The sequence below is a fragment of the Amblyraja radiata genome, chromosome 38, assembly GCF_010909765.2.
Source record: "Amblyraja radiata isolate CabotCenter1 chromosome 38, sAmbRad1.1.pri, whole genome shotgun sequence".
In the NCBI taxonomy this organism is placed as follows: domain Eukaryota; kingdom Metazoa; phylum Chordata; class Chondrichthyes; order Rajiformes; family Rajidae; genus Amblyraja; species Amblyraja radiata.
The window spans coordinates 13,323,085-13,346,503 of record NC_045993.1 but is presented as its reverse complement, the minus strand read 5'-3'; the positions used below and the strand labels follow the sequence as shown (position 1 = coordinate 13,346,503).

Sequence of the window (23,419 nt, the reverse complement as noted above, 5' to 3'; positions counted from 1 at the left end):
GAATACAGTATGTAATTCTACAAAGATAGTGGTCCGCAATTAAAATATTAACACTTAGTGGATGATTATTGCCATCGAAAGTGTAGTTGTTTCTTTTTGTGTTTAAAACATTTATAAACTTGATGTACTTTAAGTTTGGAGATTCCATCAAGTGGGTCTCCAGGAGAATGTCTGTTTCTCTAGATGAATAAAGATTTTTATTTTAAGTAATTTCAGCCGCTGAGTAACTTAGTTCAAAAGGTAGCGACACAGTAAATATCGAAGCTTTCCTTTAAATGTGGTGAGAGGTGCAGGAAATGTACACCGGAAACATGCCACTCCCCAGATGAGAAAACACCACTTCATCTATCATCTAATCCTAACCATATAACCATATAACAATTACAGCACGGAAACAGGCCATCTCGGCCCTACAAGTCCGCGCCGAACAATTTTTTTCCCTTAGTCCCACCTGCCTGCACTCATACCATAACCCTCCATTCCCTTCTCATCCATATGCCTATCCAATTTATTCTTAAATTATACCAACGAACCTGCCGCCACCACTTCCACTGGAAGCTCATTCCACACCGCTACCACTCTCTGAGTAAAGAAGTTCCCCCTCATGTTACCCCTAAACTTCTGTCCCTTAATTCTGAAGTCATGTCCTCTTGTTTGAATCTTCCCTATTCTCAAAGGGAAAAGCTTGATCACATCAACTCTGTCTATCCCTCTCATCATTTTAAAGACCTCTATCAAGTCCCCCCTTAACCTTCTGCGCTCCAGAGAATAAAGACCTAACTTATTCAACCTATCTCTGTAACTTAGTTGTTGAAACCCAGTTAATCCTCCTACCAATTAATTTTAAAGTTGTATCCATTGGTTTTGATCGCTTAGCTAAATAATCAAAACATATTTACTCAAAGCTCATCATAATTTTATACACCTCAATTAAGTCTCCCATCCCCCACATCAAAGAAAACAATCCAAGCCTATTCAGTCTGAAGAAAGGTTTCGGCCCGAAATGTTGCCTATTTCCTTCGCTCCATAGATGCTGCCGCACCCGCTGAGATTCTCCAGCACTTTTGTCTACCCAAGCTTATTCAATCTATCCTCAAAACTATTGTAATCCAATCTTCATAAATTAATTTTACATCGCATGAATAAATAGGCCTCTTTGGGTTGTAATCTCAAGACTACTTCTGGATAATGGGAATTTGAGGAATGGACAGGTGAACGTGTGAGATGGTGTAGGAGAGACAGCTTTAGATTTCTGGATCACTGAAATAGTTTCTGGACAAGGTAGAAATTGTACAAGCTGAACTGGAATGTGTTCAACATCCTTGAGGGAAGGTAAACACAATGCTGGAGTAACTCAGCAGGTCAGGCAGCATCTCTGGAGAAAATGGATGGGTGAAGTCTGTTTTCTTCTGTCTGAAACGTCACCCTTCCTTTTTCTCCAGAGATACTGCCTGGCCCGCTGAGTTACCCCAGCACTTTGTGTCCATCTTTGGTATAAGCCAGCATCTGTAGCTCTTTGTTTCGACATCCTTGAAGGAATGTTTGCTCATGCTTTTGGGAATGGGAAGGATTTAAATTAATTGGACAGGGAATGTTATATTGACAGAGTTGGTGGGAGGTACTATCAAGTGTGGACATTGCTCCAGTGGACAGAGCATACATAAAGGTGATAAAGTTTATGTGAGTTTATGTTCCTATGTGAGCTTATGTCATGGAATTTAATGCAAGTAGTCTGATTGGTACAGCAGATGAACCTACAGCATTGATCAGCATCTAGAAATATGTTGCAATCACAAATAAAGACAGAAAGAGGGATCACACTAACAACTCAACTTTCAGGGGGAGAGAATCTTCAGACAAACATGAGGATGTAAAAATGGAGATGGCATTGCAATATTGAAAAGGAATTCATTAATGCAATAATGGATATTCTATGTTTATTAAATCAGCTCATCTTTTATATATATATATATATGACTTCCCATATAGGTTCTACATATTTGACTTGCCAAAACACATGACCTCGCTCTTGTCAGGATTATATTCCATCTGTCAATGCTCCATTCAATTTTCCATCTGATCTATAACCTAATATAGCTTTAAATAATGACCAATTTTTGAGATATATATGTGATAAAGATACTAATCATATCTCCTACATTTGCATCCAGGTCATTACATCACAAATAGCAAAAGTCCCAACATCGACTGCTGTGGTACACACTGCTCAGAGATTTCCAATCAGACAAACACCTATCCACCATTCCCTGCTATCACCAGGACAATTTTGGATCCAATTAACCAACTTGTCTTGGATTCCATGTGCCTTAACCTTCTAGACCAACTTACTGTGTGGGGCCTTGTCAAATGCATTACGAAAATCCATAAAGACAACATCTACTACCCTAGCTTAACAAACGCCTTTGTTACCTCCTGTCACTGGAACGGATATTAATGACCTTGATCAGGGGAATCAGTTATGAGTCAATTATATTGATGAGTCCAGTCATATATAGATCAGACTGGGTAAGGATGGCAGATTCCCTTTCCATTTGTGAACCAGCCAGATTTTTTCTGGCATCTGGTAGTTTCATGGTCATAATTACCGATATCAAGTTTGCTGTGGGTTACGGCACTCCACTTGTGAAGCTCGGCACATATTGTTCAGATAAAGCAGTTGTGCTGTACATGCATTAAGTATTTTGGTCTCATTACCTATCATAGATTTTTGCAATGCGTAGTTCACCCCGTCCTTTCCGTAGACTGATCCTCGTTGTAGATGCATGAGCCAGAATGTGACCACCAATTGGTTTCTTTGGATCTGCTTGGAAACTTGGAAAGACATTAATGAACATTTAATGTTTGGCATGGCAATAAGGGCGCCACGATGGCATAGCAGTAACGCTACTGCCCTACAGCGCCAGAGACCCGGGTTCGATCCTGACTACAGGTGCTGTCTGTATGGAGTTCTACTCGTGACCTGTGTGGGTTTTCTCCGAGATCTTCGGTTTCCTCACTGTTAATGTGCGGGGATTGCCGATCAGCGCAGACTCGGTGAGCTGAAGGGCTTGTTTTCACGCTGCATCTCTGAACTAAACTAAGCCTAATACATTATAAAATAATTGTAACACGTTGCTCAGGTATTCAAGCTGTGAAAGCATCATGAAATGTGAATTAGTGCTTGCAACAAATATTGCCATGTTTTCTGCTGCTCCTTGTGGTGCAGCAATTAGTACTGCAGCCTCTCAGCTCTAGCAACCAATGTTTTCTGCTGCTCTCAGATACATCTGTATGGAATTTAAACATTCTTTGTGACAATGTGGGTGCTCTAATTTCCTTCCACGTTCCAAAGATATGCTGTAAGTTAATTGGTTACTATAAATAGTGGGAGGGTGGGGCTGGGCATGAGAAAGAGAGACAAATAAAGAGAAATCAATTTGATTGATGGGAATGTGATGTCCTCTCATCTCCCAATGGTTGGCAGGTTAGCTGGTCGCAGTGGCAAATTAATTGCCCCACTGTATGGGTGAGTTGTAGAATCCAGGGGATGGGGAAAGTTACTAGGAATAAGAAGAGACTAAGAATAGATACGTGCAGGAATTAGTGTAGGATTAGTATAATTTGATGCTTGATAACAGATGGGGGATGGGGGGGGGGCAAAGGACTTGTTTTTCTGTGCTCAATGACTATGACACGGTGGGCCAAAGGGCCTGTTTCCACACTGGTAGACACAAAATGCTGCAGTAACTCAGCGGGACAAGCAACAGCTCTGGAGAGAAGGAATGGGTGACGTTTTGGGTTGAGCCTTCTTCAGACTCTTTGTCTGTTTTCTTGCTGAGTTACTCCAACATTTTGTTGAAAAGTAGAAGCCAAGCACAGGCAGACTTTACTCAGAACTGCTGTAGATTTGGGAGCAACAGCAGCAGGAGTTTAACAAGAGATACGACTGATTGGCTCTAGCCCGAGTGGGAGGAGAGAAGTGAGTCAGTGCCGGGAAACCAGTTGAAAACTGAGGAATTTGTAAACTGAGGTTTGTAAATTGGTAAATCAGGCAATTTATCAGTCAATTTAAGCAAGACGGCTCTTAGCGAGCGGCCTTGTGAGGGAAGTGCCCTGTGAGAAAAGTGTGAGTCTTTGGCTCGAGAGTCTTCGGCGAGGAGACCACGCAATACGCTTGAGAGGTAGAGACGAAAGAAGGAGATGTCAGGCAAGCTGATTCAGTGCGATGCTTGCAGTATGTGGGATGTCAAGGACACCGCTGGTGCCTCTGGCTGCTACAAATGCGAGAAGTGCATCCAGGTAGAGCTCCTGAAGGGCCGTGTTGGGGAACTGGAGAAGCAAGTGGATGACCTCCGGTTCGTCCGAGAAACGGAGTCGTTCCTTGACAAGTCCTACAGTACGATTGTTACACCTAAGGTACTGGAAGAGAAGGTGGGAGACAGTGAGAAAGGGAGGGAAGCATGGAATGCCAACGTCCCCGGGTGTTGTACCTCTTGTGAACAGGTTCACCCACTTAGAAGCTGTCGGGACAGAAGACGTGTTTACACTGAGCGGCGGACTGGCTTGCGATGCGAATAGGGCTGTTGAGCCAGAACCAAAAAGGCCTAAGGCAGGCAACGCCATTGTAGTGGGAGACTCCATTGTGAGAGGTACGGACAGGGGTTTCTGCGGCAACAGACGGGATGCGAGGATGGTGTACTGCCTTCCTGGTGCCAGGATCCAGGATGTCACGGACAGAGTGCAGAAAATCCTCAAGGGCGAAGGTGAACATCCGGAAGTGGTAGTGCATGTCGGCACAAACGATGTCGGAAAGAAGAGGATGAATATTCTGCAGCGTGACTTTAGAGAGCTCGGAAAAATGCTGAAAAGCAGGACCTCCAGGGTTGTTATCTCCGGTTTGCTTCCAGTTCCTCGTGCTGGCGAGAGCAGGAACAGGTAGATACGGGACCTGAACGTGTGGCTGAGGAACTGGTGCACGGGGCAGGGATTTAGATTCTTAGATCACTGGGATCTGTTTTGGGGTAAGGGGGAACTGTACAAAAGGGACGGATTGCATCTTAACAGGTGTGGGATCAGCATTCTGGCAGGCAGGTTTGCCACTGCTACACGGGTGGTTTTAAACTGAATATGGGGGGTGGGGTGTCGAATGGGATAGTGGAGGATGGAGTTAAAGGGAAAGGGTTTCTTAAATGTGTGAGCGTAGAGACAGAGGGGTGTAAAATGAGGGTAGAAGCAATAGGTAGCAAGGTGAAAGGTAAAAGTGGCAGGCCGGCAAATCCAGGGCAAAAATCAAAAAGGGCCACTTTTCAGCATAATAGTATAAGGGGTAAGAGTGTTGTAAAAACAAGCCTGAAGGCTTTGTGTCTCAATGCAAGGAGCATTCGTAATAAGGTGGATGAGTTGAATGTGCAGATAGCTATTAACGACTATGATATAGTTGGGATCACGGAGACATGGCTCCAGGGTGACCAAGGCTGGGAGCTCAACATCCAGGGATATTCAATATTCAGGAGGGATAGACAGAAAGGGAAAGGAGGTGGGGTAGCGTTGCTGGTTAGAGAGCAGATTAACGCAATAGAAAGGAAGGACATTAGCTTTGAGGATGTGGAATCGATATGGGTAGAGCAGCGAAACATACTGTGTACAGTTCTGGGGTCCATACTTAAGAAAGGATGTACTAGCCCTGGAGGCAGTGCAGCGAAGGTTTACAAGATTAATTCCTGCAATGAGGGGATTGACATATGAGGAAAGGTTAAGTAAGCTGGGACTCTACTCTTTGGAGTTTAGAAGAATGAGAGGCGATCTCATTGAAACGTATAAGATCGTGAGGGGCCTTGATCGGGTGGATGCACCGAGGATGTTCCCAATGATCGGGGAGGCTAGAACTAGGGGACATAGTTGCAGAGTGAGGGGGGGCTCTTTTAAAACTGAGATGAGGAAGAACTTCTTCACCCAGAGGGTGGTTAGTTTGTGGAATTCACTGCCCCAGGGAGCAGTGGAAGCAGAAACGTTAAATTTATTTAAGTCAAAAATAGATGGTTTTTTAGCTGCCAAGGGGATAAGGGGCTACGGGGAGAGGGCAGGGATATGGACCTAGGTATGGTTAGTATAGTAGACCTGAGTGATCTCCTGGACAAGTGTCGATCGCCTGGATTGGGGTCGGAGAGGAATTTCCCGGATTTTTTTCCCGAATTGGACCTGGGTTTTTATCCGGTTTTTTGCCTCCCCCAGGAGATCACGCGGTTCTTGGGGTGGAGAGGGGTGATAGCGGTATAGAGGGGAGGGTAGTGTCTTGTGTTCTGTGTCTTGTGTCTACTGTTTGTGGGTAAGTGTGTCTGTTTAGTGTTCAGCCATGAGTGAATGGCGGTGCGGGCTCGACGGACCTGATGGTCTACTCTCGCACCTACTTTCTATGATTCTATGATTAAGGGGCAGAAAACGCTAGTGGGAGTTGTGTACAGGCCATCTAACAGTAGTAGTGGAGTTGGGGATGGCATCAAACAGGAAATTAGAAATGCGTGCAACAAAGGTAAAACAGTTATAATGGGTGACTTCAATCTACATATAGATTGGGTGAATCAAATTGGCAAGGGTGCTGAGGAAGAGGATTTCTTGGAATGTATGCGGGATAGTTTTCTAAACCAACATGTAGAGGAACCAACGAGAGAGCAGGCTATTCTAGACTGGGTATTGAGTAATGAGGAAGGGTTAGTTAGCAGTTTTGTTGTGCGTGGCCCCTTGGGCAAGAGTGACCATAATATGGTTGAGTTCTTCATTAGGATGGAGAGTGACATCGTTAATTCAGAAACAAGGGTCCTGAACTTAAAGAAAGGTAACTTTGAGGGTATGAGACGTGAATTGGCCAAGATAGACTGGCGATTGATTCTTAATGGGTTGACGGTGGATATGCAATGGAAGGCATTTAAAGACAGCATGGATGAACTACAACAATTGTTCATCCCAGTTTGGCAAAAAAATAAATCAGGGAAGGTAGTGCATCCGTGGATAACAAGGGAAATCAGGGATAGTATCAAAACAAAAGATGAAGCGTACAAATTAGCCAGAAAAAGCAGCCTACCAGAGGACTGGGAGAAATTCAGAGACCAGCAGAGGAGGACAAAGGGCTTAATTAGGAAAGGGAAAATAGATTATGAAAGAAAACTGGCAGGGAACATAAAAACTGACTGCAAAAGCTTTTATAGATATGTGAAGAGAAAAAGATTAGTTAAAACAAATGTAGGTCCCTTGCAGTCAGAAACGGGTGAATTGATCATGGGGAACAAGGACATGGCAGACCAATTGAATAACTACTTTGGTTCTGTCTTCATTAAGGAAGACATAAATAACCTGCCGGAAATAGCAGGGGACCGGGGGTCAAATGAGATGGAGGAACTGAGTGAAATCCAGGTTAGCCGGGAAGTGGTGTTAGGTAAATTGAATGGATTAAAGGCCGATAAATCCCCAGGGCCAGATAGGCTGCATCCTAGAGTACTTAAGGAAGTAGCCCCAGAAATAGTGGATGCATTAGTGATAATTTTTCAAAACTCTTTAGATTCTGGAGTAGTTCCTGAGGATTGGAGGGTAGCTAATGTAACACCACTTTTTAAAATGGGTGAGAGAGAAAACGGGGAATTACAGACCAGTTAGTCTAACGTCGGTAGTGGGGAAACTGCTAGAATCAGTTATTAAAGATGGGATAGCAGCACATTTGGAAAGTGGTGAAATCATTGGACAAAGTCAGCATGGATTTATGAAGGGTAAATCATGTCTGACGAATCTTATAGAATTTTTCGAGGATGTAACTAGTAGAGTGGATAAGGAAGAACCAGTGGATGTGTTATATCTGGACTTTCAGAAGGCTTTCGACAAGGTCCCACATAAGAGATTAGTATACAAACTTAAAGCACACGGTATTGGGGGTTCAGTATTGATGTGGATAGAGAACTGGCTGGCAGACAGGAAGCAAAGAGTAGGAGTAAACGGGTCCTTTTCACAATGGCAGGCAGTGACTAGTGGGGTACCACAAGGCTCAGTTCTGGGACCCCAGCTATTTACGATATATGTTAACGATTTGGACGAGGGAATTGAATGCAACATCTCCAAGTTTGCGGATGACACGAAGCTGGGGGGCAGTGTTAGCTGTGAGGAGGATGCTAGGAGGCTGCAAGGTGACTTGGATAGGCTGGGTGAGTGGGCAAATGCATGGCAGATGCAGTATAATGTGGATAAATGTGAGGTTATCCACTTTGGTGGCAAAAACAGGAAAGTAGATTATTATCTGAATGGTGGCCGATTAGGAAAGGGGGAGATGCAACGAGACCAGGGTGTCATGGTACACCAGTCATTAAAAGTAGGCATGCAGGTGCAGCAGGCAGTGAAGAAGGCGAATGGTATGTTAGCATTCATAGCAAAAGGATTTGAGTATAGGAGCAGGGAGGTTCTACTGCAGTTGTACAGGGTCTTGGTGAGACCACACCTGGAGTATTGCGTACAGTTTTGGTCTCCTAATCTGAGGAAAGACATTCTTGCCATAGAGGGAGTACAGAGAAGGTTCACCAAACTGATTCCTGGGATGTCAGGACTTTCATATGAAGAAAGACTGGATAGACTCGGTTTGTACTCACTAGAATTTAGAAGATTGAGGGGGGATCTTATAGAAACGTACAAAATTCTTAAGGGGTTGGACAGGCTAGATGCAGGAAGATTGTTCCCGATGTTGGGGAAGTCCAGAACAAAGGGTCACAGTTTAAGGATAAAGGGGAAATCTTGTAGGACCGAGATGAGGAAAACTTTTTTCACACAGAGAGTGGTGAATCTGTGGAATTCTCTCCCGCAGAAGGTAGTTGAGGCCAGTTCATTGGCTATATTTAAGAGGGAGTTAGATGTGGCCCTTGTGGCTAAAGGGATCAGGGGGTATGGAGAGAAGGCAGGTACAGGATACTGAGTTGGATGATCAGCCATGATCATATTGAATGGCGGTGCAGGCTCGAAGGGCCGAATGGCCTACTCCTGCACCTATTTTCTATGTTCCTATGTTTCTATGTTATCCTGAACTAACATTCTGACCTCTCTATCATACCCCTTTTGGAATACGTCTCCTCCTCCACTCTCTTTAAATCTTAAGGGCCAGTCCCATTTTCACGACCTAATTCACGACCTCTGCCGAGTTTGCCCTTATACTCGCAGCATGGTCATCACGAGGTCGTAGAAGGTCGTAGATTCTCGTGGCATCAAGTAGGTCAGGGCGTTTTTCTAGCCTGATATAAAATGTCCACGAGTAAAAAAGGTCGTGACTTAGGTCGTGAAAGTGGGACAGGCCCCTGCATCAAATACTTTTTTCTGTTCCCATTGACATAAATTGGGTCTATACCCCGGCACCGTACTGTCCAATGAAAACTGCTGACTGATCACAGATGTGGATTTGCCCACATAGTAGTAGCTTTGTGTGTTCGTATAATACATGTTAGTTAACAGACTCTTATCATCATTCAAAAACCAAAACAACATAAATAAAACTAGTCAGAACAAAAAATAATACTCACACTAAGTTTTTTACCTTAGCGTTTTAACAAGTATGTCCAAAGTGAAAGTGTCCTTATGAAACCAGCATTGTCTCATTTAAAGTTAATATAATGAAATTATAACATACTTCTTTATTCAGCATAAGGAAGATTAAGTGAATGTAAAGATATTACTCTATTCCACCTATCCCACCTTATGATGATATATAATCTGGTTGAAGATGAACCACATGCTTACCTCATGGTTGCTCCTGGATCTGCAGTCATCTGGTTGGAAACAAATATGGCCACATTGTATTCTGAAGGCAAAGGATGAATAAAGCAGCCTTGTTCAATACTGCCAATTGTGGGAAAACTCGGTTTCTAGAAAGAGAAATCTGTCCCAACTAAATACTCAAAACTTAACAGTCTCTCTTGTAACAACCTGAAACTTCATCAGTTTGTCTTCACATTGAATGGACAACACGTTTTCTTTCTAACTGACATATTAGTTCAGTGCTCTTCTTAAAGGTGGCAGAATGTGTTTCAGGCTTATGTGTTCATGACAGTCAACAAGGTGGTCGACAATGTACACCATCCCATTGCCACACTACAAACTTTTCCCACTTGAGCAGCAAAACATGCACCGGAATCCATTAGGTCATCCGCAGGTGCATCAGGTTACTATGACATGTCTCTAAGCAACGTTAAACTAGGATTACGCAGAAAACAAAGTGCTGGAGTAAATCTACGGATCAGGCATCAACTCTGAAGGACATATATAGGCCACGTTTCAGGTCGGGATCCTTCTTCAGATCCAAAACTTCGCCTATCTACGTCACCTAGTGATGCTGCCTGACCCACTGAGTTACTCTAGTGCTTGTGTTCTATGCAAGATTTCAGCAGCTGCAGTTCTTGTGTCTCAATCAAACTCATATTTTTGGAGAATTTTCAGGGACTTGGCAGAGGGTGAGAGGATTTAAGCTCTTCTTAAATAACGGTACAATGCTAACCACCCTCTAGTCTTCCAGAGGTTCACTATCATAAGCTACTTTCTCTCAATAGAGACAGCATCAAAAGGGCTATGAATTTAAAACAGTTACAAAATAAATAAGGAGAGAAATTGGAAGTACTTCTTTTAAAAGAAAAGTGTACACGTGTGGCATGGAATATTTAGTCATTGTAAAGGAAATTATTTTAGTCGGGAATGCAGAATTTGTTTTAAGAATTCTAATAAATTACAGATTGGAATTCAGTAATTTAATATTTTCTATCTCTAACATAGTAGAATCGTCACAGGCACATTACAAGAACATAGGATAAAATTATCTAAGCCAAGATAGGAGTTATTCAGAGAGATTACCAACGGCCAAACTAAAAAGATTGGAGGAGAATAAGATGAAGAGGTCTTCAGACAAATTCAGACGTTTTTGTTGATATGATTTAAGGCATAATGGGCAATGTGAAGTGAAGCAAGTAGAATGCACTAGGAAGATAGATGGTTGTAGGATTGCCCATCACGAGAAAGAGAAGTCCAAGTCAATGGAGAAATCTGAACACTTAGATGAGAATAGCAGAATAGGAATCCAAGTTAAGGGGCTGTCCCACTGCGGCGACCTAAACTGCGAGTTTAGAAGAGTTTTCTCTCGACAAACTCGCAGCATGGTTGACACGTGGTCCTAGGAGGTCCTATGAGGTGACTGGAACTCTCCTTCATGCTCGAGGGAAGTTCCCGCATTCTCGCGGCCTCAGCTACGTCGCGGAAAAATTTTCAGCATGTTGAAATTTTTTCCACGAGTAAAAATTGGTCGGCATGGTTCTTTTTAACTCGTAATGCAGTGGAGTGGGGTCGCTAATTAGTTACAGGCAGTCAATGGCAGCTGTAGGCAATTTCCTTCGCTGACCGGGCATTTTAATTGGCTCACGGGAGTTTTCAGGACTAAGGAAAACCGACCGGTAGGTTAAATGCCCGCTAAACTTTATTAAAATGTTGTCTGACTTCTTAAAAGTGTCTCCCCCCCCCCCCCCCCTCTGCGCCCTCTAAAGGACTTTCCGTACACTGTGCAGCCGTCTTTTACCTTCCTCTTCATCGCGGGTGTGAATTTCAGACAGCGCTCCCCCACTTTACCTGGCCCCCGCCTTTGCAATGTGTTTGTGTGTTTGTGTGTGTGTGTGCGTGCGGTTGGTCGATCCAGCTCACGGTTTCATCGCTGACGGTCGATCCAGCTCGAGGTTGTTCAGGCGAGTGCCCTCGAGCTTGAAGATCGAAGACACTCTTCTGAACTCGCGGATTAGGTCGCTGCAGTGGGACAGCCCCTTTAGAAAGCAGAAGGGTGATAGGTGAATAGATCTCAGCATTGGGTAGCAATATGGACAAAGCTTTGGATGAGGTGGATGATGGAAGAAATAACTTTACAAAACACTGGTTAGACTGCACTTGAGTTCTATATGCAATACTGGTCACCACATTATAGGAAAGCTGTGGCTGTGCTGGAGAGAGTGCAAGAGTCAAGTGTGTGTAATTGTCATATGTACCAACGATAGAACAATGAAATACTTACTTGCTGCGGCTTTACAGGCCCATTAACGCAATAACACACATAATAAATATCCAATGATCAATGATACAATAAACTAATAATAAGTATTACCAAGTAACCAGCCAATAATAGCACAAACCCCAAGTCCATAATACAGGGACTGGATAGTCTGTGTTTGTTTTCACTCGAATGAATGAGGCTGAGCGATGACCCAACATCAAATTAGAAGATGCATAGATAGTAAGAATTATTTTCCCATGGTAGATTATAAACATTAAGAGGCCATAGACAGAAGATGAAATGCAGGAACTTTAAATTGAATTTTTTTAAAAGACAAGATTTAAAAGGTTGATATCTGGAACTTGCTGCCAAAGGAGCTGGTGGAATTAGGTACATTCACTTTGCTTAAGGTATTTAGACAGGCACTTAAATAAGCAAAGCACTAAAGGATAGGGACGTACTGCGGGCACATCTGATAACATAGATTGGTTATAAGTAGGTAGGGGTGAAGGACAAATGTCCACGATGTACAACTCTGTATCTATGACAGGTAAGTCAGAAGTGTAGGGAAGTAGCAAAAAGTGTTGCAGTAGCCATGTTCGTCAAGGTTTGAAACAAGTGAAGTAGACTATATTTTTGATGGATGGAATAAAGATCATAAACTGAATGCTTTTACTAGATCTTCTGAACTCAATTTCACAACATTATTTATGATAAAACAACTTGCGTCAAAACACATTTTCAAAGCATGAAATGTATTGCTCAGACACCCAATGGGTCTTTGCATCCATGGAGCAACTTTCCTGATTGGAATGGGGTTATAAATTAGAACACGCCTGGCTGCAGGTAGAATCTTGCTGCAATACAGTTAGTTAACTCACTCAAGGTCACAGAGCCTCATTTAACATCACACGTGTTTCCAAAACATACTGGAAGTAATAGGAATCAAGTGTGCTTTCAGCTGGGTAAGAAGCAGTGCTTTTTTTGTACACAAAAGGGTTCTGGTTAACAAAGTGAAATAATGATGTTTAACTTTTTAAAGGTGCTGGTACACTGTACCAGTGGGTACCATCACAAGCTAAACCACTGGTGAGAAATATCTTTAAGAGTCAACAAAACTCTCTATTTCAATAGACAATGTAGGAGTGTTTCAGATAAAAAAAAGTTTCCACTTCATTCAGTGGAATGATGCAGAAAGATTATTATCAATATCACAAGCATTTTTGTACATTTTGTACCAGTGTTTCCTGATGTAGCATTGAACCTTATAGCATAGGTTTTCCAATTCCAAATAAAGACACTAAAAGCTGGAGTAACTCAGCATGTCAGGTAGCCTATCTGGAGAACACGGACAGGTGCCATTTCGGGTCTGGACCCTTCTTCAGACCCAGGGCAAAGTTGCATCATGGTGTTTGCTGTCAATCACTTCAAGCAATACACACTACAAAGCATATGCATATCCACACTTTGAAATGAAAAGGGGAAAAGGAGGGAAAAAATCTTTACTTAAAATCCAAGGCATCCCTTTTAAAAGATCATCTTTGTGAATACGTTGGTTTAGTTCAGTTCATTGCCACTTGTACCGAGGTCTAGTGAAAAGCTTTTGTTGCGTGCTAACCAGTCAGCGGAAAGATTACAATGGATCAACAATGAACCATTCTACATTTCCTTGAACGTCTGCTTTGATCTGTTCTTTTTACACCTTAACCTTCCATATCTCTAGTTTCCCTCTCCCCTGACTCCCAGTCTAAAGAAGGGTCTCGACCCGAAACATTACCTAGTCCTTCTCTCCAGAGATGCTGCCTGTCCCGCTGAGTTAATCCAGAATTTTGTGTCTATCTTCAGCGGAAAGACTATACATGATTACAATCGAGCCATCCACACTGTACAGATACATGATAAGGGGAATAACGTTTAGTGCAAGATCCGAGGGTCTCCAATAAGGTAGAAAGTAGCTCAGGACCAGTCTCTAGTTGTTGCCTGATAACGGCTGGGAAGAAACTGTCCTTGAATCTGGAAGTATACGTTTTCACACTTCTGTATTTCTTGCCTGATGGGAAAGGCTAGAAGAGGGAGAAGGGTGAGACTCACCCTCGATTATGCTGGTGGCCTTGCTGGGGCAGCGTGAGATGTAAATGGAGTCAATGGAATATCCTGGAGAGTTGTCACCTTTGAAACAAAGTACTCTGAAGTGGACGTTACCCGTTAATACATACCTTCAGAGATTTTCTGCAAGCGGGAAAGCATCTGAGCCAGTTTCTGCTGACGTTCTGCAAGCTCACCACGGCCACTGAAATCAACTCGGAAAAGCGCCATGATTGAATCTATGATCTGAGAACAGATGTACAATTAGATAAGATTCATTTAGAAAGAAATCTGCATCAACAATATGCTCATGCACAGATAAATATGGAAAATATTAATTCTATGCCTGACTTTGAACTAGTTGCAGATTAAAGTCGGTAAAATGATTACAATGCACATATTTGTTGTTATTTTTAGTCTGTTGCTAACTGAACTTAATAAACAACACATTTGCCCCAGAATATACAGGAGAGTGCAGATGAAGAATTTATAAGGCTGGGAGCATAGTGATACAAATCAGCTTAATATCACAGCTTAATTAGGATTTTCAGCTGTGTTTCCTACTGTCACTCAGCTAATGGCACCGCCTGACTGGCAAGAAGTCCCAGCGGCAGGCATCTGGACGTTCTTGGGGAGAGTACATGGATGGGTGGTCAATATTGCTTGTGGGTAGGATTGATAGGAATATCCTGTATTAGAAAGGATGAAATAAAAACAAACAAGGTGAGCCATTATCAAAGATGGGCCATTACCAAGGATCCAGACTGAAGATGAGGTGCTGTTGCTCAAGCTTGCATTGGGTCAAACTGTGACAGTGAATAAGCACTCTCATCGATAGGTCAGAGTAGGAGTGGATGGGAAGTTAAAGTGGCCAGCAATGGGAAGCTCTGGATCCACAGGTACTTCACAAAGCCCAATCTTCTTTTGATCTCTCTAACAAGAGAGGAACACCAGACTAGGAGTACAAGTGAATCACTGCTTCACCTGTGCAGTTGGAAGGGGGAGGCGAAAGGGCAAGTGTTGAATTGCCTGTGTCTGTAATGGAAAGCACTGTACGGGGAGCAGTTAGTTTGCTTCCCAATGGGCCCCCCTGAACACCCACTTGCTCTTAATACTCCTAAAATGCTTTGGGATTTTTCCTTCCACCTATTTGCCAGTAATATTTTATGGCCCCTCTTTGCCATACTTATGTCTTTTTGAAGCACTCCTCTGCATTCTCTATATTGTCAAAGAGCCTTTTTTCCCCATTCTCAGTTCCTCCCCCAAACATCCGATGTGCTTTCCATTTTTCTTTATTAAGCCCTATGTATCCCTGGACATTCACTGTTCTGGGAGTTGCCGCCTTTACCCGCCATATTTCTGCCAACGTGATGGCCCTAAACTCTAACCATTTCACGACCTCAGTGAACTGTTTGCTGCTACTGCTGCTACTATGGACATTATTATGCTGCTGTCTTTTAACCATGCTGCTTTTTTAACTTTTTACTATTTATTCATAGGCTCATTATTATTTAGATTTTATTGTGAAAGGTTTTATATGTTAGAATTTATTGATGTATTTACTGCACTTTATTGATGTCTTACTGCACTATTACGCTGCTCGGACCAGAGTACAAATTTCGTTCATGATTCATGTGGAAGCATGTTTTTTATCGAATGACAATAAATAAAATAAATAAATAAAATGTTAAAAGAGTCTCAGTTCCTGAATGTAGATTTACCTGTAGGTAGCTGCTCAGAGTCTACACAATCCCAAGTCCTGTTTAATGATATTGAAATTAGATAATGGGCCAGCATAAACAATTAGGTAATGGGTCCATTCTCCAATGTACAAGTGGATGTGTCTTATTCTCCAATAAACACTCAGATATTGCACCTATTCCAAAGAACTATATGATGTGCCCGCTCTTCACATATAACTAGATAATGGGTACCACCCTCAATAAATATTGGGCCAACAAGTAGCTTAAATGCCCATCTATTATTATACTTCCTAAGTCTAGATCAGAAATATCTGCCATCTGTCATGGTATAATGAAGTTTTGGACTACATGAAAGTATCAATTAATGGATACCAAGAGTTTGAAAATTCCGCCCTCTTCGTGGAATTTGGCAGCTACATAATCCAGTAATTCCATTTGGTGTTCACCTGTCAATGACACAGAATGTTAATGCAGAACAATTTTCATCTTCACGAACAAATAGCAGATCAGAGTTTTATTGAGATCGCAAACATCTTTGCATTCAAATCGTTTCCTGAGGAGTAATGTCTAATGAAAGCAAGTAAAAATGTACTTAGCAAAGTTAAAAAGGAACTAAACATAAATTTGTGAAACATTATCTAATTTTGGTGTATTCATCCATGCAATAGCTGGACGCTGATATTACCTGCCCTGATATTTTTGAATCGGAATGATCATCTTCCAGAATTTAAACCATGTGTTAGGAATCTAATTGTTACTAATTATATATCATTATATTAATTGGCAAGAGTTTCACAGGGTTTCATTAAAGTGGTCAGCTCATGGTATTGATTGGCGGTTGCAAACACAAAACAATCAGCGGGTGAGGCAGCATCTATGGAGCGAAGGAAATAGGCAATGTTTCGGGTCGAGACCCTTCTTCCAAAGGGTCTGAAGTAGGGTCTCGACCCGAAACGTTGCCTATCTCCTTTGCTCCATAGATGCTGCCTCACCCACTGAGTTTCTCCAGCATTTTTGTCTACCTTCGATTTTCCAGCATCTGCAGTTCCTTCTTAAGCATAAAACAATCAGGTCAGATATGAAGCTTGCCATAAACCATTAGTTGAAGAAGTTAACATTTCTTGCCCAGTAGGTGACCAAGTAAACATGGTATGGCAGAGCTGCTTTTAAAGCGTCCAGATCTAAGGAATCCGTCACTCCTCTTGACTTATCGGTGACATCGCTCAGATCCTGCATTATTACAACTCTGTGCCTGCACAATAACAATCTGCTCACAACTATTATTTGGCAGATACCCAGTACATGCAGTTTGTGCATTCTACATCATGTGTATTTGTTGAATCAACTCCATCTGTGCATGCCATGACAGGGAAACCAAGACTGAATGTAAGAGTATTAGAATTAGGAACAGGAGTAGGTCATCCAGGCCTTCAAGCTGGCTCCATTAATCATCAATATATCTTGCTCTTTAATGATGAGTGCTCAAGCATACCTGAGTTCCCTTGAACATCAACACCGCACAATCTCTTATCATTTAACAAGTACTCTGCTTTTCTTGTACGCAACAAGGTGGGTGACCTCGGATTTCCCCACATTATATTTAATCTCTCGTGTTCTTACCTATGCATTCTTACCCCTATCCCTCAAATGGGAGATAGGGAATTACAGTGATTCACCACCTTCTGAGAGATGGCATTACAATGCACCTGTTTGAAATGACTGTCCCCTCATCTTGTACTTTCCCCCATTTGTGGAAACGTCTTGACATCTGCTCTGTCCTGCTCCCTTAGGATCTCATATTTCATCCCTTATTCTTCTAAACTCCAAAGAATATAAATCTAATTTCTTTAGCCAAATATGCTAGCTCAACCTTCTCCTCTCGGGAATTAGCCCAGCCAGTGTCTTCAGGACTGCTTCAAATGTTAGTAAATGCTTTCTTCAATAAAGTAGTTGGAACTACTACTACTTTGGGTGTGGCATCACCAAATCCTCGATCTCTGTAACTTCCCCAATTATACTTCCTATTTCTAAACTGCTTCCTTTGTTTAGATGCATGATCTTATTTTCACAATTAGACTCAGCACTTTCAAATTCAATATAAAATCCCATCAGCTAATGATCACGTTTTCTCCAAAGGCTGGGAATTTCATATGCCTCAATAGTTGAATTTATTCTCTCTAGGTTCTGATTAACAAGATGCAAATAGACTCCTGAATGGTTCCCAAAACCTATGGTAAATTGTTGGTCAATGAATTTAAGCATAATGTCATGCATCTTTATTAACTTTCTCCTGTGCGTTTTCTCTTATCATGCTCCTTCATGTCTGTTTGACCAGAACAGGTGTACTGATGTGCCCTCCAGGAAGACCTCCGAGTTCTCCAGAATTAAAACAAGAAGTGCTGGAAGCAATCAGCAGCACAGGCTGTATCTGTGCAAAGAGTTAACATTTCAGGTCAAAGACCCTTCATCAGAATTTTGTATCTCTTTCCACAGATGCCGTCAAATCTATTGGTTAAGTTGCTTTTATTCCAGATTTCCAGCATCTGCAGTTTTGCGACACGGTTCTCTTCCATAACAATTTGACTATCTGCACCCCACTGTTTTTAGATGCCTATTGTGAAATATGAGACATTGCTCAAGATCCCCGTTGTTCACGCCTTGCTTAATCTGGATGATCTATGTGAAGAGAGATGTAATGATGCAGCGACTTATGTGATTGCAGCAGGGGTCCCTGTGAACGCAACAGGATGGAGGTTGTTTCAGTCCTTAGACACCAGGGGGCGCCGCACGATAGCAGCCTCGCCAACAGTCTGTCTGTCTTTTCGTCTTTTGTTGTTATTTTTAGTGTATTTTAAAAGTTTGTGTGAATGTTCTCTGGTTTGTTTTATGTGGGAGGGGGGGCAATGGAGTGGGTTGGGGGAATTTTTTTTTCAATCTCTTACCTTGCCGGAGATGCGATTGTTTTCCAGATTCTATAAAAGTTTATTTATAATGGAATTGTGTGTATGCATAAATTTGGGAGATAAACAGGATTTCAACAAAAAAGCATTGCTATTCACTATCAATCAATCCCATTCAGCACAAAGATATCCCACACAGAGTGGCACTATGGCGCAATTGATAGAGCTGCTACTTCAGAGCGCCAGAGACCCGGGTTTGATCCTGACCTCGGGTGTTGTCTGTATGGAGTTTGCATGTTCCACACGGGTCTGCTCCAGATGCTGTGCTTTCCTCCCACATGCCAGACATGCGGGTTTGTAGGTTAATTGACTTCTATAAGTTGCGCCTGATGTGTACGGAGCAGATGAGAAAGTGGGATACCATAGAATTAGTGTTAAAGGGTGACTGACAGTCGTTGTGCACTCGGTGGGCCGAAGGGCTTGTTTCCACGCTGTAACTTTAAATCTTTCAATCAATCAAACGTCTCATTGCCGCAGTAAAACATAAATATTTTCTTACTAGTATAGGCACGTGCATAGAGCACATTATCCAGCACTGCATCTGGATCCACATTAAACCGTTCAGCAATTCCTCGTAGTCTATCTGGGCGGCTACATCAAGATAAGGATTTTGGGTCTATGTAACTGGATCTTAACAGAATAGCACGATACAATATACTCTACACGGATCTACTGTATCCGTTGTCCAAGATGTGGATTTTTATACATCGGCGAGACCAAACGTAGACTGGGCGCTCGTTTCGCTCAGTCCGCATGATCTCCGGGTTGCCAAACATCATAATTCCCTTTCCCATTCCCACACTGGCCTTTCTGTCCTAGGCCTCCTCCAATGTCAGAGTGAGGCTATACGCAAATTGGAGGAACACCATCTCATATTTCGCTTGGGCAACTTACACCCCAGTGGTAAGATTTGAAGATTTCTCTAACTTCAAGTAATCCCTGCATTTCCTCTCCCTCCATCCCTCCCCCACCCAAGTCGCACCAGCTTCTCGTTCTCACCTAACAGCTAACAATGGCCATTTTCTTTATCATCGTTACTTTTTTGCATATCTTTCATTCATTTGTTCTACATATCTCTACATCACCGTCTATATCTCTCGTTTCCCTTTCCCCTGACTAGTCTGAAGTAGGGTCTCGACCCAAAACGTCACCCATTCCTTCTCTCCAGATATGCTGCCTGTCCCGCTGAGTTGCTCCAGCATTTTGTGCCTGTCTTCGGTTTAAACCAGCATCTGTAATTCCTTCCTACACATCTATCTTTTAGATAATTTTAATATATTGTCTTAAATACTGATACTATGCAAAATAAAAACCATACAAAGAATGTTACATTTCATCTCGGAGACAAGGAACTGCAGTTGCTGGAATCAGTCGTAGAACACAAAGTGCTGTCGTAACCCAGCAGGCCAGGCTGCATCTCCGAAGTACATGGATGCATTTCAGCATACCAGCTTCTTGCAGGATATTTCAGTGATTATTTAAGGTATGTGTAGAATTAAACAGATATAATACACAAATTAGTCTATGTTTTCCACAGATAACATTTTGAAGAAGAATGTATTTTTAATTGCCCAATTCTCCGTAGTCAATGTAGAATAAGGCAATGACACTAGGCAATCAGGAGGTTGCCTTCCTTTGTTTATCATGAAACTTTAATTCATTACTGAGCTTACCCAATAGACATTTCCTCTACAGTGAAAAACACTGCAAGTCAATCCTGTAAGTGGAAAGTCGACGAGTTTGGGACATTGACGCAAAGATATACTACAAAGACGTACATGCACGTCAGCTAATTAGCTTGGTATAATAGTAAATTGTCCCTAGAATGTGGAGGATAGTGTAAGTGTGCAGGGATCGCTTGTCAGCGTGGACTTGGTGGGGCGAAAGGCCTGTTTCCGCACGGTATCTCTAAACCAAGCTAATGTATTTCTGTAAATCTGACCGTGGCTCGATCAGAATGTTCCTTAACCGATTGCCCTCCAATTTTGGAATAATTTCTCAGTGAAGAGGAATTTGCAGTTTTCTGGGCTGCGTTTTCCTAGATCAAGTTTGGTTTGCTTGTCGGCTTTATTCCTATTAGTGAGCTGGAAGCAACTTGATGGTTAGACTACCCATTTCAAGGTGTAGTTAAGAATTAATCACTTTGGTTCAGGACTCCAGACCTCCCAAGTGCAATGGGACTAAGTCAGTGGATAAAGCAGAGGTCATCAATAAGGAAGAACAAGTAATGGTGACAAATTCGAAGATAAGACAGATTTGTGAAACCCATCAATACCTTACAATTAATCTGCAACTATCTTTCATCCAATCCTTTAGAATCTTTCAAAGGTTGAAACACACACACAAATGTCCCAACACAAACTTCCAAGATGTATAACTTTAAAATTAAGTGAACGTACACAGTTCAAGTCAAATTGAAGGAGATATTTCTAGTTAAGTTTCTCTACGAAATAAGCAATGATGGCAATTTGCAGAAGCTAACTGAAATTTCAGCCATTACATTGTATTTGTCCTTGTTTTCCCAGAAAACATAATTGGCACTTCATGAGGACACAAAGTAACTCAGCGATTAAGGCAGCATCTCTAGAGAACATGGATAGGCGACGTTTTGGGTCGGGACCCTTCTTTAGACTGTAGTAGAGAGTCATATAGCATGGAAACAGGCCCTTTAGCACACCAAGTTCATGTCCAAGAACCTGTTTAATTACACTTCATGGTCAGGCCTCAAAGAAATAAATAGAAAATTATTATCATATGTAAACAGAATCTGTGACAACAATGGAAGCAACCATGAAATGGTCAAAGCTAGTAAAGGATACAAGGTATTCTCTGTATCAATGAAAATCACCTTTCCTCCAGAGTATCCACTGGGTCCAGGAAGCTGAGCAGTCACTACAGCGAAATAAAACACAAATTACTTATTGGGGATAAATCAATTGATACAATGGTGTATTTTCATCTGCATGTATTATTTCACCACTCCTCATCCTAGATGTACCAGAGTAAAAAGATCCAATCTAATTGGAACAAAGGCAAACTGTTACATATTTATTTTGGATATTTGGAAACCACTATAGTAAATCTGCACTCCATAAATGGTTCTTTAAGGTACACCAATCTTTCCTCAAAATAGCCTACGATGATCAATTCTCCCAACAATTTGTTTGCCGATTACTTCCATTACCACTAGATAATCTGCCATCTACTATAGTTAAACTCTTGTCAATCGTTAGTTCCCTCAATTATTACTTTATTAAACTTTTGCTTATATAATTTGCACCATTAAGTCTGAAAAACAGCAAAGACACAATTGCTCTAATTCTACATCCTGCAATTGTGGTAACATTGTTCAAATGTGCTGGCTCTATGCCATTAGAGCTTTGTATATACCGGAACTTACCACAGAAAGTGTGTGACATCTGTGTCTTTCCAGTTCTAAATTCTGCAAATAAAAACAGGAACTAACTAAAAGATTCTGAACACCTAAAAGCACTTTAAATTAAATCTAAAATATAATTTTGTAGTGTAATTCCATAGACAAAAAAAGAAACACAGTAAGATCCCACAACCAGATACAAGCTAAATAATTGTTTTAACACTTTTTGTAATGTTGGATCCAAGATAAAGGTGATCAGAACATCAGAAGTACCATTCTTTTTTTCAAGCTGCCGTCAAGTCAGTTTTATTCGTCACGTGCACATAAAGTGCATTGAAATGAATTTGCCAGCAGCAGTACAATTAAAAAAAAGAACACACAATACACAATAAAAATTTAACACAAACATCCACCACAGCATTCATCACTGTGGTAGAAGGCACAAAATTTGGTCAGTCCTCCTCCATTTCCCTCCGTGGTCGGGACCTCAACCCTCTGCAGTCGCCGCGCTTCTCCGGGAAAGGCCGCACCGATCCTCTATGTTAGGCCACAAGGGAGGCGACATGGAAAAAGTCGGCTCTCCGTGGAGGAGGCAACCGAAGAAGTTTCCCCCTTACCCCCCCCCCCCCCCCACCACACAAGACACACCAAGAAACATTAAAAACACACTTTGAGACACACTAAAAAAAAAAAAAAAGTAGAAAAAACTAACACGCTGCTGGCAGGGCAGCCAGCTCGCAGCGCCCGCACCGACATGCAAATGATATGTTATAGGTGGCTTAATGGCCACTGGCCATGCTCTGTCCTGCCCTTCTTCTCTCCCAGCTTTCTTTCCCGCTCCCCTACAATCAATCTGAAGACATCCTCCTTTCCACGTTATCTAGAGATGCTGCCTGACCTGCTAAGTTACTCCAACATTTTGTGTCTTTCTTCAGAACAGACAAAATGATAGCATCCCAAACAATATTGTTCCTCACAAAGGCCAAAAGCAAAAACGCTTGAGTACTGATTAAATTGCTTTAGACAGAACAAACTCTATTGGAAGATAAAGCATTTGTAAAGAAACCGTAACCTATGAACTATGAACTGTCCTTCATTACACTCAGGACTTTGGCTTTTTTGTTTAAGCACAAGTATTGGAGTTATCAATTCACTGTTTTTTAGTTTATTATATACCACCTATATGTATTGTGTTACAGCCTTGTTGTGCTGCTGCAAGCAAACATCTCATTGTTCTGTTGTCAGTACATATGAC

General features: G+C 41.9%; 1 protein-coding gene across 1 annotated transcript in view; it reads right to left on the bottom strand.

The window, feature by feature from the left end:
- The window catches only part of dmc1 (DNA meiotic recombinase 1), a 60,231-nt gene that overhangs the window by 2,127 nt on the left and 34,685 nt on the right, over window positions 1–23,419 (bottom strand). The window contains exons 6-12 of the mRNA XM_033013150.1: window positions 22,189–22,230; window positions 21,608–21,680; window positions 19,288–19,379; window positions 16,201–16,274; window positions 14,257–14,371; window positions 9,760–9,820; window positions 2,716–2,832 (exon numbers count right to left, since the gene is read on the bottom strand). Coding sequence (XP_032869041.1) covers window positions 2,716–2,832; window positions 9,760–9,820; window positions 14,257–14,371; window positions 16,201–16,274; window positions 19,288–19,379; window positions 21,608–21,680; window positions 22,189–22,230 — 574 coding nt within the window. The remainder of the gene's footprint in view (window positions 1–2,715; window positions 2,833–9,759; window positions 9,821–14,256; window positions 14,372–16,200; window positions 16,275–19,287; window positions 19,380–21,607; window positions 21,681–22,188; window positions 22,231–23,419) is intronic.